The following is a 19345-nucleotide window of genomic DNA, read 5'->3' as shown; positions in this document are numbered from 1 at the left end:
TACTTGGGATGCCATCCTCAACTCCATGGTAGCTTTGGCCCGTCTAAATGCCTCCCTACAAGCGCGAGCAGAGGAGGTATATTCATCTTTGGTGATCTGTCCCTGTTTCCACTTTTTATGTGCTCCTCTTTTGGCCCTTAGGCTGCCCTGGATTTCTCTGGTCAGCCAAGGAAGTCTCCTGGCCCCTTTCCCTCTTTTTCCTCGTATCGGGATCGTCTCGCTTTGTGCCCGAAGGATCGTTTCCTTAAGGCACAGCCACCCTTCTTGGGCTCCCATCACTTCAGAACTCCTACTCTGCAGTGCGTCCTTGACTAATCGCCTGAGTTCATTGAAATCAGTTTTCCTAAAGTCTAGCACTTTCACCCTACTAGTTACCTTACCCACTCGACGTCTTATGGTGAATTCTATTATTAGGTGATCACTGTTCCCCAGATGGCTATTGGTGGTGTTTCCTTGATTTTTTATAAGAAAAAAATAACTTACAGCAGGGGTGTCCGACATAAAAGGCCATGACCTGGATCCAGCTCATGGAGCCATATGACACAGCCTATGGGTCACTGGACTGACTCCACATACCAGCCCCAACCTCATGCATTGCATGTGGCACACAGGCTGGACCTAGCATTCTGTGCCCTGCACAGAGCACAGGGGGTTGGTCTAGGACACATGATGCATGTGGAACCCCACCAGACTAGCCCTATCTAATGACTCTGGGGCTGGTCCAAATTGGGCTGTGCCGAAGCCGGCACATGGGTTCAGCAGGGCACCCTATGCAGCATGCACCTTATGCCAGCCCCAAGTGTTGCATGTAGTGCATGTGGCCGGTCCAGCCCCGCACCCTACACATACTGCCCCAGGGGCTCACCATGCATTGTATACAGCATGCAGGGCTGGCACAGGGTGTGCCCAGCCCATGGTACATGGGCTGGACCCAATGCACACAACACAGGAGGCCCATGAGCTGCATGTGAGACGCCAGACTGACCCCTACAGCACAGGGTCCAGCCCATGTGCCTTGGGTAGGGCATGCCAAATGCAGGGCTAGCCACAGGGCTGGTGTCTGCTGTGTGTGGTGCATGGGCTGGTCCTGGTGCTGTACAGGGGCTCGGTCCTGGTCTGGCCAACAAACCAGCCCATGGGACAAGATGAATTTGATACCCCTGCTTTATAGTATAAAAGATGAAAAAGGAAAAAGAGGTGAACTGTGTTAGGAAGCCCATAAGGCAGAATTGTTTTCATTCATAAGAAGAAAGGAATCATTATAGTCACCAATGAGAACATCATCATCTTATGGGAACTGGAATGGATTGATTTCTTTCAGAAGGAAGTAACTAAAAGACTTAATATAGTTCCCACATTGAACATCTGTGAATATTTATTTTAGGGAATCTAGTTATACTAGTTGATGTTAGTAAGCTGTATGGACACTTTGAAACAAGACTAAGTTCCAAGGAAGAAGAACTAATTACATACAAAATAAAATAAATCAACACTGTAATTACTATACAATGTTAGTTTCAATGACCTTGGCAGATTAGATGATGTGCCATCCTCAGTGAAGGAGGTTTTAAAAAGCATAGGGATTGACTCTAACAGGGTATGAATGGAAATTGTTCAGACTGCATTGGAACTAGGGCCACTTTCAGATCATAGGAAAGTCAGGTTGAAACAGACCTTACAAGATAGTCTAGTCCAGCCCCTTGCTCAAGGCAGGATCATCCCTGACTAAACCATCCCAGTCAAGTGTCTGTTCAACCTGCTCTTGAAAATGTCCAGGGATGGAGAATCCATGATGTCTCTAGGTAGCCTGTTCCAATGTTAGACCACCCTCGTAGTTAGAGGTGCTACAACATGCTAGAAGAACTCATAAAAGGGAGAAAAAAAGCCGAAACAAACAGAAAACAATCCTGACTCTGACATATCAGCTCCACAAAGAATGGGGCTGAACTGCTGGTGTTCAGTGTAAATAACTGAATCATCAATATGCCTTCCTACAATGCCACTGAGTCTCTTGTAGGTATGCCATCAATAAGACAAATATGCCAACCAAGATTTTGATCTACTGGTTTAGAAGCTGATGTGACAAAAGCAGGCCTTGCTGTGTTAATGGCCTTAAAACTAACTTAACAAAGACTTACCTCTCTTATATTGCATTCCAGTGAAAGGAATTAATTAGTTTGACCTCATAAAATATTAGCCAGATTAAAACTCCTCTGTGTGTACTCTTAGTATTTGATTCATAGATTTATAGATTCATAGATGGTCGGAAGGGACCTCAATAGATCATCGAGTCCGACCCCCTGCATAAGCAGGAAAGAGTGCTGGGTCTAGATGACCCCAGCTAGATACTCGTCTAACCTCCACTTGAAGACCCCCAGGGTAGGGGAGAGCACCACCTCCCTTGGGAGCCCATTCCAGACCTTGGCCACTCGAACTGTGAAGAAGTTCTTCCTAATGTCCAATCTAAATCTGCTCTCTGCTAGCTTGTGGCCATTGTTTCTTGTAACCTCCGGGGGTGCCTTGGTGAATAAATACTCACCAATTCCCTTCTGTGCCCCCGTGATGAACTTAAAGGCAGCCACAAGGTCGCCTCTCAACCTCTTGCGGAGGCTGAAAAGGTCCAGTTTCTCTAGTCTCTCCTCGTAGGGCTTGGTCTGCAGGCCCTTGACCATATGAGTTGCCCTTCTCTGGACCCTCTCCAGTTTATCCGCATCCTTCTTGAAGTATGGCGCCCAGAATTGCACGCAGTACTCCAACTGCGGTCTGACCAGCACCCTATAGAGGGGAAGTATCACCTCCTTGGACCTATTCGTCATGCATCTGCTGATGCACGATAAAGTGCCATTGGCTTTTCTGATGGCTTCGTCACACTGCCGGCTCATGTTCATCTTGGAGTCCACTAGGACTCCAAGATCCTTTCCACCTCTGTGCCACCCAGCAGGGCATTCCCTAGGCTGTAGGTGTGTTGGACATTTTTCCTCCCTAGGTGCAGCACTTTGCATTTCTCCTTGTTGAACTGCATCCTGTTGTTTTCTGCCCACTTGTCCAACCTGTCCAGGTCTGCCTGCAGCTGTTCCCTGCCCTCCGGCATGTCCACTTCTCCCCATAGCTTTGTGTCATCTGCAAACTTGGACAGAGTACATTTGACTCCCTCGTCCAAGTCACTGATGAAGACATTAAAGAGTATCAGTCCAAGGACCGAGCCCTGCGGGACCCCACTGCCCACACCCTTCCAGGTCGAGACCGACCCATCCACCACGACTCTCTGGGTGTGACCCTCTAGCCAATTCGCCACCCACCGGACTGTGTAGTCATCCACATCACAGCCTCTTAACTTGTTCACCAGTATGGGGTGGGATACCGTATCGAAGGCCTTCCTGAAGTCTAAGTATACGACATCCACCCCTCCTCCTGTGTCCAGGCGTTTCGTAACCTGGTCATAGAAAGAGACTAGATTGGTCAGGCACGATCTGCCCGCCACAAACCCGTGCTGGTTTCCCCTCAGCATAATTTGCCCTGCCGGGCTCTCACAAATGTGAGCCTTGATAATTTTTTCAAAGACTTTACCAAGGATGAAGGTGAGACTGACTGGCCTATAGTTGCCAGGGTCCTCCTTCCTCCCCTTTTTGAAAATGGGGACCACATTAGCCCTTTTCCAGTCCTCCGGGACTTGGCCTGTGCGCCACGAGCGTTCGAATATTCCTGATTGATTTACCCTTTTTATCTTATTTGCAATTAAATGTTGGTACCAGCAAGAAATCAAGCAGGCAAACCTATGAGTGCATTTCAGTGTAATACTCAGAGATGCTGTTTAAAAATACAATGCATATACAGTTACACTAGCAAATAATCTGGCCCAGGCACAATAAATTGGCCAGAGCGTCATGTCCACATGTCAGAGCCATATAACATGGCTGTGGTTTTACTTTTAAGTATTTTATAGTACCATAATTTTCACTTGTTCCTCTATGACCTCTAAATGGCCCTAGGCACAATAGGCTGTACTCAGTATTTTCAGAGGAAAGGCTTTATCTTGGATACAGGATTGAAATCTCATTTGGAGCAGAGAATTTTGGCCTTATCTCTGGAGAGAGGTGTGAAATAACTTTTTCCAGCATTTTCAGTGCTTGTTTCCTGACTACTACTCAAGCTCAAAAACAGAAAAATTAGACTGCATGGATAGTAACCTTTTCCAACCTGAAAATAAGGAATGATTAGGAAAACACTGAGAGTCAATCACCAGTCTCCAATTAAAATATGTGTGTTTTCCATCTGTAGGCTATAATACATCATTCCCTCTGGCCGATCAACAGTTATTACATTGGATCATTTGCATTTTGTAAAATGACTCCCTTTTTATGGCTTAAACTACACTAAGGTTTTGCAAGCAGAATTTAAGAACTTCATACCTGAAGCCATGCTGTGAGCAGAACCCTCCACCTCTGTTGAGAGAGTTCTCTCTCTGCTGAACGGAATATAAGGTTCTGCCCCTGCCTGGTGGCCAGCCGAAGACACATTTAGACAATCCCACAATTACCCATGGCTAATGAAATCTACTCTGCAATTGGTGCCTTCCCATAATATCCTTTGCAAGACAGTAGTATGCATGCGTTTTGGCTGCTTGGCAGGAGCAGTTGCTGCCAGAACTTCCTGTTGCCACACCAGGTAAGTGCAGACATCAGCAAAGATTTCATAGTACTGACATTCTAGGACTTCAGTAACTTTGCTATGGGTGCTTTGTTTGCAGGTTTGTACAGCACCCTGCACTATAGGGCCCCAAACCTTATGGGCAAAGGTTTCAATTAGCAGCAGAGTGCAAGTATTTATTACTACTAATTATTGTTTGCATATACTAGCCAATTGCCTGTAAAAAATGACAGGCAGGGGGCAGCAGGGTGGCCAGGGACAGAGGCCTGTGATTGGCCCCACCCCCCTCACCTTCAGGGCCAGGCCCACTCCTCCTCTCTCCCCCACCACTTCAGGGCTGGGACTGGCTGACCCCGCTCTGTTTGCTGGCCCTCCCCCTGTCCACTTCATTGCCACCGCCTGCAGGGGTGGTGGGGGTACGTGGCCAGCAGGGCTGGCCTTGTCCCCCCTGTCACAACCCAAAGTTGTGATTTTTTGTTTGTGTGTGTGCTTCGGCACCACTAAATTATTTCCTGCCAATTTGTCGCTTTCTTTGCACGGTAGAGTTCTCTGCTGCTAGAGAGAACTCTGGTGCAGCGGGGGATTTCCTGCCAGATTACAGCTTCTTTGCAGTGTGCATCTCTTTTTTGCATCGTAGTGATACATGCTGTAAAGAAGTTCCCGCCATTTGTATTAGGATTCGCGCCACGTTATTGGCTGATTCCTAATGTAGGCACACGTGGCAGCTAGCGATTGGCTTGCTAGCCGTACAAAAGGCTTGGGTAGTTTCCGCCCAAGCCGGAGGAGGGAGGACGAGAGAGATTCTTTGTGAAGATCTCCAAGCACTGCGGACCCTCGCGGACCCGACGGGCCTCCCCTAAGCAGGCAATAGAGGCAATGGAACCGAGCCTACGGAGCTTTTGCTTCTCGCCTCTCCCCGTCGCCGAGCGCAATCCTAGACGTATCCCTTTCCTGTAACTTCGGACCCGCGGAGCCTAAGTAACTCCGGGGAAACTTTTCGAACCCAACTTAACCGGACCCACAGAGCCTAGCAAACTCCGTGGGAGCAATCGATTTGTAAGAGTCCTCCAATGAGGATTCAAGCGGGAGCTGTGCCTGGAAACCTGTCCAGCCTACACCAATACCATCTTTGGGTGTAAGTAAACAATCTTTTCAATCAACCATTACGCCTCCGTAACTAATTCTAACTCGCGTGCGCTAAACCGCCCCGCGGTTCTGTGCACCAAAGACGGGTCCGGTACAACCCCGGTTCGCTCCCGGCTCACCCATGGCGGCCAGAATGGGATTGGAATCACCGCCGCACATGGCGACGAGGGCGGGATCGGGGCCCGGCCCGCACATGGCGTCGAGGATGGGATTGAGATCGGGAGAGAATGCGCATGTAACAACTCAGACGGAATTAAGAGAGAACACGCTAGAGTTAGAATTGGTTAGGAATTGCCCTTGGCGCAATAACCAACGCAAAGTGAAAAGCTTTGAAGAATTAGAGATCCATATCGCTTACCACCAGGCGGGCGGAACGGGTGAAAGATTTGTAAGCGGCCGTCTGTCGCTAAAGGGAGAAGAGGGAATCTCCTTAGACAGAGCCCCGAGAGAAAGGGAAGTGTACTTGCTCCCTGCGGCATTCGGGTGTATAATGAGAGATGAGCGGGTCCTGTTTAGGCCCCTCAATACTGTGTCCCTCGCCGAACCCAACCCGGCAGGCGAAACGAACCCGACTTTCACCCAGGAATGTGCCCGATGCCTACAATATGCTCGGGAGAGTGAAGAACCGGAGCCCATCGACCCGTTCTCTCTGTGTATGGTAATGTCTAGATTACGGGGTCACGAGCTTCCATCTGAGCTCCGCGAAAATCTGGAGATGGAGGAATGCCCTGCGGACGAAAGAATGGCCTTGCAGTACGACAAGGGGGGAGAAGGTAGTGCAACTATTCATACTATAATGAATCTAATGCAGAGGAATTTAAGTTTGAAAACCCAGCTGCAGATGGCGATCCGATTGGTCCAAGAAGCGTATGAGAAAAGGGAGCCTGAAACACCAGTCGAAGATGGCGCCGAGCAAGAGGGAGACTGCATGGAAGAACCGGAAAAGAAGGGTGGAGCTTCTAACGAACCCGCGAGAGTTCGGTCAGCGACTCCGCCCATCAACGCAGCGTCGTTGCCGGCAACCCCGCCTAGCGACGCAGCAGCGTCTCAGCTGACCACGCCTTCCTGCCGACGAAGGAGAGAGTCAAGCGGAGGAGAGCATCCGCCCCTCCTACCTGAAGCAGCAACAGCAGCAGTAACCCCCGCGGCAGCAGTTCAGCCTATGACAGCATCATCTCCCGAAGGAGCAGCTTGTTCTACAAGAACGACTAATCGAGTGGCTACTACCTATTATGCTCGCACCAGAACTGAGTTGCAGGATTTATGTAGAGCATCAAAAATTCAACCTGAAAAGACTCTAGCTGTATGGTTAGGACATTTAGTCATAGAACTTGGATCCGACCTGCTGAACCAAGAAGAAGCAAGCTTCTTAGCGAGACAAGCTTCGTGGAGTAGAGGACATGTCACCGACATCGACATGATAACATGTAATATTCACTGGCCTATTCCACTGCCAGCGCTTGTTGCGGGACTGATTAGTCAAAAAGCCCACGTGTGGCATGCAGGACGGCCAGAATATACCGGCGCAGATCACCTTATGCTGGCAATGATTGGTGTCTCGTATTGTGCTTGGAACCTGAGAGCATGTGCGCTGGGATTAACATCACTCCAGCGAATAAGACCATGGCCTCACCGTCACTTGCGAGATCCTGGAACCGTTCCACTAACCTCTCACAGTCTAGATAGTTGTCTCGAGATCTACGGACAAAAGAACATCGTCGTTCTTCGAATTCTGCTCAGTCCAATGGTAAATCAACCTGTGAGTAATCTTCTTTGTCAATTGCCAAGACTGTGTATCCTGATGGAGCCAAGATTGTCTTATGATCGGGACTGTCAACACCCGACTAGGCCTCAGGACACCAGACGACGTGGATCTGATCTCCCACCACTACCACCGAGAACCCTAGAGGAGCAATACATGTTTGGATTTCTCCTACAGCGTTCCGGACTTAACAAGCGGCAGCTTTGGATTTTAGGGGACGCAGGCCAATGGCAATTAGCTTATGAGTTAGGTTTCCGTTATTTAGAAGAGCCAGATGATGAATCTTCAACGATTTCGTCTAATTAAGCCATGGAAATCATTTAAAATTGTTTACGTTTGTTGAATTAGGTCATTAATCTGTTTTGAGAGTTTTCTGTTTACAGATCCGGAATTCAGAGCGCGTGGTGAGGAGGAGCCCTAAGAGGGATGACACCACCGAAAGAAGTGAAGGCCTGACATAGGATTTTGCCACGACGCCCACTGAAGCCCTGATCGTGCAATTTTGTTTAGATTATGTGTTTATGTTGATTATTATTTCTTGATTGTTATGTAACTTGATCCCAGGACAGCAAATTTTATGTTTGTGTATTTGTTTGATGGCTTGTTTACTCGTTGGATGATCACGACAAACTTCTAGATTGCTCGAAAGAGTGTGGCATAATTTAGCTATGCTCTCAGCAAGGGGGGATGTCACAACCCAAAGTTGTGATTTTTTGTTTGTGTGTGCGCTTCGGCACCGCTAAATTATTTCCCGCCAATTTGTCGCTTTCTTTGCACGGTAGAGTTCTCTGCTGCAAGAGAACTCTGGTGCAACGGGGGATTTCCTGCCAGATTACAGCTTCTTTGCAGTGTGCATCTCTTTTTTGCATCGTAGTGATACACGCTGTAAAGAAGTTCCCGCCATTTGTATTAGGATTCGCGCCACGTTATTGGCTGATTCCTAATGTAGGCACACGTGGCGGCTAGCGATTGGCTTGCTAGCCGTACAAAAGGCTTGGGTAGTTTCTGCCCAAGCCGGAGGAGGGAGGACGAGAGAGATTCTGTGTGAAGATCTCCAAGCGCTGCGGACCCTCGCGGACCCGACGCGCCTCCCCTAAGCAAGCAATAGAGGCAATGGAACCGAGCCTACGGAGCTTTTGCTTCTCACCTCTCCCCGTCGCCGAGCACAATCCTAGACGTATCCCTTTCCTGTAACTTCGGACCCGCGGAGCCTAAGTAACTCCGGGGAAACTTTTCGAACCCAACTTAACCGGACCCGCGGAGCCTAGCAAACTCCGTGGGAGCAATCGATTTGTCAGAGTCCTCCAACGAGGATTCAAGCGGGAGCTGTGCCTGGAAACCTGTCCAGCCTACACCAATACCATCTTTGGGTGTAAGTAAACAATCTTTTCAATCAACCATTACGCCTCCTTAACTAATTCTAACTCACGTGCGCTAAACCGCCCCATGGTTCTCTCCAGCCCCGTGTGCCCGGGCTGCTGGCCACAGTCCGTGTGCACTGAAGACGGGTCCGGTATGACCCCGGTTCGCTCCTGGCTCGCCCATGGCGGCCAGAATGGGATTGGAATCACTGCCGCACATGGCGACGAGGGCAGGATCGGGGCCCGGCCCGCACACCCCCCTCCTCTCCATCTGCTCTGTTTTCATGGCCTGCAGGAAGCAGGGGGGATGCTGTCCCCACTCCCCCTCTGTCTGCTCCATCGCTGCCTCCTGCTGAGGGGGAAGGGAGCAAGGACAGAGGCCCGGGGCCAGGCTCACTCCTGTTGCTTCCGGGCCAGGGATGCTTCCCCCAACCACACCCTGGGGGCTGGTGGGGACAGAGTCCATCGTCTGTCCCTGAGCCCCTGCTCCCCTCATCCCCCCCCCACAATTTGGCCCTGACCCTGTTCCCCTCTCCTCCCCCACCCAGTTGTTTCGGGCCCGACCCCATTCCCCCCTGGTGGTTTGGGGCCGCTCCCCCAGTCCTCCACTCGCCACAGTGGCCCTGACCCCATTCCCCCCACTTGTACCGCATTTTGTTTTTCTGGCATGCCGGCACTCTGGCACCTTCCAAGGTGCTTTTATATATATATAGAATACACACACACACGCGCGCGCGCGTGTGTGTGTGTATGTATATATATTCTATATATATAAAAGCTTGTATGTATATCTATTCTATATATATAAAAGCCTTAGTCTGTCTGTCTGTAATGCTTTATTCACACTCTGACTGGCTGTCCTGGACAGGCAACAGCGGCAGCGGTGTGGCCAAGTGCTGCCATGATGGTGGGGAGGAAGGGGATGGAGTGGGGGGCCTGGAGGCAGCGGCAATGAAGCAGGGGGGTGAGACCAGCACCGCTGGCCTGCCCCACCCCCCCCAAGCCCTGCTACCTGGAGGCAGCAGCAATGGAGTGGGGAGGCAAGGCCCTGGAGTGGGGAGGCGAGGCCCTGGACCAGAAGTGGGGTGGGGGGAGCAGGCCCGGCAGCACAAGGGCCAGGGCCTGTGCTCGCAGGGACCAAGCAGCCACGAGATGCTGGGAGGGCATGTGGGGTAATGGAAGGGGGAGGGGGCCATGGCCAAGCTACCTGGTGTGGTGCAGCAGCCTCTTTCCAAGGCAAGAAGTGCCAGAAGCATCTCCTCCGCTTTCCTCCAGCCCGTGCTGGGGCCAGACATGTTCTGCCACCACCTGCATAAATCAGAGCCGCGCTCTGGCCTGGTCAGAACGGGGACAGATGGGGCCCCTCTGGCAGTAAAGGGCATCACAGGGTGAGGGACTGTGGGTTGGGAATGTAGGTCACTGGCAACACTGGGGGCTGTGGGTTAGGAGTGCAGGGCACCAGCAGGGATGTGGGGGCAGGGTACTACAATTTGGTGATTGAGGGGCACTGGCAGGGCTGGGGTCAGTGGGCTGAGAGTGAGGGGCAGCAGCAGGGCTGGGAGGGCTGTGGCTTAGGAGTGTGGTGCACCGGGGTGGGGACTATGGGTTGGAAAGGCAGGTCACTGGTGGCACCAGGGGGCTGTGGTTCAGGAGTGAGGGGCACCAGCAGGGATGGGGGTGGGAGCCTGCAGGTCAGGAGTGAGGGGCACCATCATGGCCCAGGGGGGCAGGGTGCTGCAGCTTGGTAAGTGAGGGGCACTGGCAGGGATGGGGTCAGTGAGTTGGGATGGAGAGGCAGCAGCAGGGCTGGGGGGGCTGTGGCTTTCCAATGAGGGGCAACAGAATAGCCAGGGGCAGGGCCACCCTTCGGGGCCAGCCATGTAAACACCCCTTTGAAATCCATCATTTATGATGGGTAATTGGCTAGTAGTACACACACACACACACACACACACCCAAAGAGACAGACTCTACCCTAAAAATTTTAGAATGCTTTTTTTTTTAAATGTATCATAGAAACATGTGCCTACTGATTTTGGGGGCCCAGTTTTAGAAGTTATCTGAAAACTGGCCCTATAATATTTTAAACATTCATTTTTAAAGTAAAGCAATCTTTATTTTTATTTGAACTGCAGAATTGGGCAAGAATGACAAATAGTAAGAGTGAGAAAAGACATTTGAAATAAAAATCAAAATTCAGTTTTTAAAGAGGCAAAATCTGATTATGCCAGTGATTTTCCACTTGGCTTTGATATGACAACAGGAACATATCTTGTTGCACCAACAATACATGCAAAGAGAGCGTCTCAACGGGTGGTGGATTATTTGTATCATCTGGATTCAGTGATGAATGCAAACTATAAAGACTTGAACAGAATGGCATGACCATGGCTTCATGGCAAATGTGTTATCATTTATGAAGTGCCTTGTCAAATCAAAAAATAAATTAAGAAAGAGCAAAGTATAATTCTAATTCAGGCTACTCTTAAATGAGGGATAAGTACTGTAATGTACCACCATATAAATTAACACTAACCAAAGAAAATCACAGCTGAAAAATGCATAAAATAGTGTATATCATTTGTAAAACTTTACTGGTTTCCCATCACACACCCATGATCTTTGGAAAAATTACGTTCTTCATACCTGTCTTTTGGTCACAGTGCCATCTACAGGATCCATATATTCAAAGCTGTCTGTTTTTTCCACACTGTAGATATTGTTCCCAACAGCAAACTGCTGATGACTGAATGACTTGTCAGTGATCAAAGCTTCCAGATCTCTCATTATGAAATATGCTGTTCTGGGATCCAATGCTTCATAATCAAATCTTGCATGTAAAAATTAAAAGAAAAAACCCAAAAATAAATATATACGCTAAATATATACACTATATAAGCAAAAGAAAGGCTCTTTTTTCACAGAGCATGGTATACTCAACCATTAGGAATTTACTACAGACATGAAAAACTACCTGGGCAATCAAAGGGTGCCTATGCATGAGCAGTGAGGCTGCTCCAATGCACTAATTACAGCGTGTTGGAGCAGACTTGATTAATCAATTAATTGCGTGTGTGATTAATCGAATCTGCTGGAGCATGGTAATTCCTGCACTCCATCAGACTCCAGTATGTTGTGTATCAGCGCCCCATGCTTAAAAATAGTGGTGGGGGCACTTTAGCTAAAACTTGTTGAACGCGTTTTAGTTAAAGCACCCCCACCTCCATTTTTAAGTGTAGGGATGCTGATACATGAGACACTCTCAGGGCTGTTCTAATTAAATCACCCTCCCCTCCTGGACCCCATGTACAAACTCCCAAAGTGCCTAGTACAAAACAGCTTGTGCAACCAAACCCCAAGTTGCATTAAACATGAGTATCCATGTAATCACTTTAAGAGAAAATTATGTTCCCCCATAGTTCTGATTCAAACCACTTGCTTCAGTGAGTCAGCAGAAGCCAACAACACAAGAGATGCACCTTTTCATGCTACATTTTAAGAGGTTATTAGCACAATACACACTATTCAAAGATGACACAGTTTAACTTGACAGATTCCTATTATGTGTAACAAACCACACTGTGCCCGCCTGGCCTCCAACATCATGTCCCGCGTGACTTGGATCCGGGTGCACACCAGTATCTGCCCTACCGTCGCAGGTGGTCCTTCGAGGAGGTGTTTACTCATGACGCAGTCCACCCCTTTCTCACCTGCCATAACTTGGAATCTTCTTCAGTGGGGGGGCTTAGTACTGCTCAGGCTCCCTTGCTGGCCACTCATTCCTCCGGTGGTCTTCTGCGAGGCTCCACCTCCCCTCTACCTCGCCCTATACCCAGCCTGGCGAGCCACTGTTGGTCCTGCGGCCACTCTCCCACATGATGGATGTCTCCTAATCCTTAGGCGCACCTCTCCCCCCAGTTTGCCTCTCTTCCCTCTACACTCAACCCCTCCTGACTTGGGGAAACACAAAATACTTTACAAAAAAACCCTCCACCAGCACCGCGTGTTCCTACCTTGCCCGAGATATACCTCAGTACTCATATCTGGCCTCCAGGGCCCACTCCTGTCCTCCCAGCACCCCCTTCCCGCTTAGGGGCTATCTAAAGCTCCCCCCCGTGGTCACGAGACCTCAGGGTTATCCCTGGTCTCTCTCGTCTTGGCTCCTTTGGCCCCGCGTAACATTGCCCTCTCTCTCTCTGGGCCTTTTCGTTAATGTTGCCCTCTTTCTGGGCCTTCTCAGTATGGCTGCCCTCTCTCTGGGCCTTCTCAAAGGTGCTGCCCTCTCTCTGGGCCTTCTCAGTATCGTCGCTCTCCCTCGGGTGTACCTTCGGGTCCCCCAGGTCCCTCCACCGTCCCACATGTTTGGAAGCTGGAGCGTGGACCACTGCCTCCCCCTTCTCTGCGGAGGCTGCCGGGCTCGGAGTCTCTCCAGCCTCTGTCTTCCTTCCCCTCCTTTCTCCGCACCGGAGCTCCTGCCCCGAGTGCGGGTTTACCTTCGCCGCCGTCAGTGGCTCTGTCCTTGCCGCGTGAGGCGTCGGATCCTCTTCTGTTGGGGATCACCGTTTCTCGCTCCGCTCGCTCTGCTCCGAGCCACTGGCAGACCCCTCCGGCTGGGGTTTCTCCCGGCATTTGTTCCCACCTGCCTCTTTGGGGGCTGTCCTCTTTATCCCCGCCGACCGGTAGTTGCTGCTGATGTCACCGGCTGGCCGCAGCTGTATGAAAGCGTGGCTGATGGCTCACACAGGTTCCTCCCAGTGCTCCTGCTTCGCCGCAGGTTTCGCTGCAGGTGAGTACTCTTTCTTAATTTTACTTTTTTCCTTCAGTTCGTCCCCCGACCTCTGCTCCTGGGGTTCCCCCCTTGACCTTTTTTTGTCCCCCCGTTTGTCTCTCCCTGCGACACATACGAATAGCATCATTAGTATGGAGCCAGCTTGGAAGTGTCAGGCAACAACCAACTGGCACCTTGCATGCTCAATAGCTTGAGGAGGGAGAAGGATCTTTGGGGAGTGTTCTGAGTGACAACGCTTATGCAAAAAGTATTATGGGCTGCTGTGATGAGACTTCATGAGACTTCACAGTCCAGAAAGTTAATGGAGGGGCAGGACTAATTTATTATCTCCCCAGTTGTGATTGAGGGACTGCGGAGAAAGGAACAGCAGATGGGAATGCTTCAGAGCAAGAGGGTGGGAGAAGCTACAGGATTAATGTTGTGAGAAAGACTGATAATCAGGAAAAGCAGGAATCAGCTCACAGAAGCACTGAGGGATCATAAAATGCAGTCCTTGGCTGCTTGAAAAGGGTTTTCTGACTGGAACCCAGAAGGGAGTGTGGGTTAGAATTCCCTCACACTTTTTCCTTGCAGAAAAGAAAGTGACAGCCCTGAAAGAAAAGGGCTGACATCTAATGAACATTGTGGTTGGGTATGAACTTTGTTACTATTGAGATCCAAACTGCATCAAGAAAAAAGGGCAAGGTTGACAAGAGATCCGCTAGGTCAGAGGGAGCATTGTGGGCACTGATTATATTCTTTGACAGCTGCTTAATTTCCACTGGGCAAAATTTACCCACTTCAGTTCTACTCTGAGGTCTCATACAGAGGTATATGCAGTAGTATAACAAGTGATGGGTGGCACCACCCCCAGGTACCCACAAAGAGGGACTGCATAAACAGCCACTGCCGTTGCTGCCAATCCAGCTACTTTAGGCACCACAGATGGCCCAGCCCTTGCTGCCACTGCTGCCCAGGGTGCAGCACATGGTTCAAACTCTGGGTAAATGGGAATTATTCAGGAACTTTCACCCATAAAAAGAGCAGATGGGGTGGGTGCAGTCCTGTCAACTGGGTCTACCTACAATAAAGCTCCTAGCACTCAATTTATCTATGCTGAAAAAATGAAGAGCTGAGTGAAGCTTGCTAGGGCTGGGATTTAGACTTTTGCTTCCATATGCAAGCTAGTACAAGTTACAAGCTAAGGCTTAGACCACTAAACCCCACTATTCGTTCTGAAAGGGTAAACATTGAATATTTCAGCCATTTAGTGTTAGTGAAATCTAACTGTTCATACACCATAAATGAAACTTTTGTGCTGACTTTTCATTAAGCAAATGACTTTAACAGAATCCTCAAAGAGGGAATGGTCATAAATTTATGGAAGATTTCATTCTGTGTGCATGCCTGATGAATGCCTCAAGTGCTGCTAAACATGCAGCCATACTTACAGTGAACAAAGCTAAACAAGCCACACTTGAACCAGAACTGTCCAAAGGACTACATAGCCTCTTGTGTCCTATAATCATTACTCTTACCTGCAATAGTAGTGGCGACCAAATTTTGTCCAGTGGTCTCTGACAATCTCTTCCACACTCTGCTTTCGAGCAGCGAGGATTGAAAGCCACACTAGCACAGCCCAGAGTCCATCCTTCTCTCGAATGTGGTCAGATCCTTAATAGAAACATTACATTATTTGAAGTATCTGCTAAGTAACAATACAGGCTGCAAACAATAGATGGGAAGCACAGAGCAGCTGTTCCTTTAATTTCATGATTTAGACAGATACAGTAATCAGAAATACATTCTCCTTATGCTTAATAATGCTGATATTTTCCAGACTGACAGCCAAAACAAATGCCTAGTGGGAGGTATACACACACCCATATTATATATGACAATACACATTACTTAGATTTAAGAGAGAGAGATGGACAATTAGCTGGATATAAGCACTATAAATGGATTTATATTTTTAACCATTGTGATTCCTGCTCAATTTAAAGACTATGTTTACACATCTGGCATTGTTTCCCAGGATTGGCTCTGATGTGCAAAATTCTGGTCATTAACAGGAGTATTTTAAATGAGAAGTCAACTGCACCTTCACGTCTCCCCAGATGTCCCAAAGTCACGGGTCAGGGATGGGATACTGTTTTCCTGTCCCACAAAAGTTTTTGAGATGTTTGAAATTCCTGCTGTACTTCAGAAACCAAACTAGACCTTCCAGGATAAAAAGCAGAAACAAAGGGAGGCGCATCACAGAACAGTTATTAGGTCAGTGTTCAGGGGACTCACCTAGGATATCCTGTAGCCCAGTGATATAGCACTCTCCTGGCATGTGAGATTGAGGTTCAAGTCCTTCAACTTTATCAACCAGAGTAGGGACTTGAGCTTAAGTCTTCCCTCCCACCCAGTGAGACTGCTAACCCCTAGGCCAGGGCTGTGTCTAACCTCTAAGCCCTCAGGTGCCAAATGCTCCAGGAGCTGCACCACTAGGGGCTGTGAACCACATGGAAGCTTTTACCACCTCCCCCTCTGCACTTCATGCCCATGTGGGTACCACTGCTCCACTGTGCAACCCTCCACCACTGCACCATATGCCTGTGTAGGCACCCCTCCCACTGCATGGAGCCACCCCACACCTCTGCACTGCATGGGCATGATCATTCACCCCCTACAAGCTAGCTCTGGTATCACCCTCAGCTCCCCGCACAGAGTACTGCACTGTCTCACCCTCTGGAGTGGAGGCAGGAAGCAGCGGCAGTATGGAGAAATCACAAAGAAATGTATTCTAACGAAATAACCATGAAATGAGACCTAAGATGCTTGCAGCAAAGTTGATACAGATGAGAAATTTCAGAAAATCTGACTCTAACAGAGTACAAAGTTTGACCAGAGAGACAAATCTAAGAAGTGACAAGGGTACCATGGGATGAAGGTGCTAAGTTTAAACTCCAGTTTCTCAACAGATATATCATCAATTGCTGTCAATATTGTCAAGGCAATAACAAAAATAAAATTGAGGTTAATCATGTAGGGCAGGGGTGGCCAACCTTCAGCATAAGTACCATGGGCTGATTCTGTGAGTGGTACATGGCACATCAGGGAGGGACAGCCAAGTACTCCAGCAGATAGGGCAGGGAGCAGAAAGCAGATCAGGAGATGAGGCAGGGGGCAAAGAGCAGGGAGCAGAAAGCAGAGCAGCAAATCAGACAGAGGAAAGGGATTGGAGTGGCACTCGGGTCATGTGTAGGGCTAATTTGTGGCATGCCTGCCAAAAAGGCTGCCCCCCGACACACACAGTAGTTTATTTGTTAGGCTTGCTGAGAGCAAAAAAGCTATACCCGCTTTATAAAATCATTGCACTTTCTACCTGTATTGTTCCTGCTTGTAGAATCTATATGCCATTAAAACACACATAGCAAAATCCCCCAGATGAAAAGCAACGCAACCTTGACATCAGAGAGGGTATATAACTGTCTGCAGGTAAAAACAAACAAACTACGAATCTTGCCCTACCAAGAATATTCTGCAATTTTGCTGTTATTAATAATATCCTATATAATCTAAATTGTGTGTGTGAAAGCATACATGGTCTCAATGTAAAGTGATGTACTGCAGCTACAACACAATTAATGCAAACTTGCAGAAAACAGTCACTATCAGTGTAACAAGAGGTAGCACCTCACCTCTCTCTGTTCAGCTCAAATGATGTGGGAACTTCAGACCCTTATGTGAAATATTTAAAGGCTGTTTCACATTATTAAACAGAAATGAGGAAGCTAAATATAAATAACCACCTTACTACTATAATCAAGACTAGGTAGATGAAACCATCAGAAAGGCATGACATGCAAAAGTTGATTTTTTGGGGGGGAGTGGCAGAGGGGGAGGGAAAGAAATCTTCCCTCATGCATTTTATGCTCCTTCCATTAAGCTCACTAAGATACAAGGTCGGTGAGTCAGATATTGTTATTGGATTTGACAGCTGTTTGGGACAGGAACTAATGCATTTGCACAGTGGCCAGCATGCTGGTAACAATACCGACTTTCTTCTGCCATTCATTCTCTACTTGACAGTAAAGACTGAGCTTCCAGAAGCAGGAAGTGTCTTTTACTACAGTGCTCACCACACTGAGCACAGTCATGGGTGGATCTAGGATTTTGAAAAGGAGGATACAGATGATGTGGAATATAATCACACAGACCTTGACACGTTATTTCTAGTTAAGGAGAAACTAGAAGCTTTACTAATATTGCAGGGGCTAGCACTATACATCTCTTATTCAGAGTCACACAACAAAATCTAGCCTTCTTTAACATCTTGACCGAGCTTCAAATACTTCATTTCTACACCTGAGTTAATATTACCATACTTGAGTTAAGGTGCTTACCTAGAGCTAAAAACAGCCTGCAGGGCTGTGACATAAGAAATGCATTACCAGGAACGGCTAACAGACAGCAAAATTGCAGAAGAAAGGATAGTTTGAATAGTGAAACATCAAGACCATTAAAAATGAGACAGGGTTGTTAACACCTGTGGAGTGGAGAGAGATTAACAGGAATCAGAGATGATAATGAGCCATGAAGTCATTTGACTCTCCTAGCACTACCTGAATAGAAATGCCAGAGTCTCTCCCAGGCAGTTGATTTTAAAGTTTGGGTGGAACAGGAATCAAAAAGGCTATGCAACTACATCATTGCACCCACCCTATATCCACCCCTGGCACCAGTCCTGTTTAGGTGCTCCAAGTGCTGCTACAACAGCAGCATCAGCCACCATACACTTGTTTCCCTTGATTAGAATCTGGATGCCACCAAAGGATAAATATAAACAATAAGAATAAAAATGAAAAAGAATAAAAAGGGCAGGATAATTTTATGAACACTTACAGTTCTGCGATTTCAGACCATAAAGGGAAGCAAATCTCATTCCTCAGAGAATTAAGTATTTGCCTGAAGAATAAGTAACCTCCCTGTCAACTCAATAATGTATATCATTATGAGCTGGACGGTATTGCTGAGTGTCTTTCACTAAAACTTTAAATATTGTAATATACTGTGATGTTGAATGTAATGTACTGCGACATTGTAACGTGAACTACAATGCCTAGAAGTCTCCAGAGGACTGGAGGAAGGAACTGCAGTATGAACTGCAACTCCCAGAAGCCTCTGGAGGACTGAAGGAATGGACTGCAATGTGCACTACAACTCCCAGAAGGCAGAAAGGGGGAGCAGAAGCAGCAGCATAGGAGTGCAGGTCACCGCAGCAGGGAGAGACAGACGTACAGCAAAAGAGTTTGGAAGGAGCGGCAGCGCACGCTGCATCAGTGGGTCTCAGATGTGGAGCCTGGGCAGATAGCAGTTATGTGTTTTATGGGAAGACAGAATTGTTTGGAGCCCTCTGGAGCTGTGGGAGGGCTTAAGGTTCTCAAGTGCATATATCCCAGTGTTAGTGTTTTCTACTGGTTACCTGTTCCTGGATGATTGCACCACAGTGTCACTCTTTGCTTCCTGTTACCCAGATCCTAAGTGCAAGTATCTTAATATTAATGTTTATTTACCTATGTCTGTCCCCCTCTCCCTAGCCTGTTGGCTTGTGACCCTAATCCCCAGCATTCCCTATATAAAAGTGGGAAATTCTGTTGCAAGCTCCCT

At 48.2% G+C, this 19345-nt stretch overlaps 1 protein-coding gene across 2 annotated transcripts in view; it reads right to left on the bottom strand.

The window, feature by feature from the left end:
- PGM5 (phosphoglucomutase 5) overlaps window positions 1-19345 on the bottom strand; it is a 148175-nt gene that overhangs the window by 35658 nt on the left and 93172 nt on the right. Inside the window, exons 8-9 of one of the 2 annotated variants that reach the window (XM_006261237.4) lie at window positions 15223-15358; window positions 11563-11746 (exon numbers count right to left, since the gene is read on the bottom strand). In XM_006261237.4, the coding sequence (XP_006261299.2) occupies window positions 11563-11746; window positions 15223-15358 (320 nt within the window). The remainder of the gene's footprint in view (window positions 1-11562; window positions 11747-15222; window positions 15359-19345) is intronic. The other variant, XM_019478154.2, reaches the window with a different exon arrangement.

This window comes from Alligator mississippiensis, chromosome 3 (genome assembly GCF_030867095.1).
Source record: "Alligator mississippiensis isolate rAllMis1 chromosome 3, rAllMis1, whole genome shotgun sequence".
Lineage (NCBI taxonomy): Eukaryota > Metazoa > Chordata > Crocodylia > Alligatoridae > Alligator > Alligator mississippiensis.
Note: the sequence above shows the minus strand (reverse complement) of the source record. Positions and strands in the feature narration are given on the sequence as shown.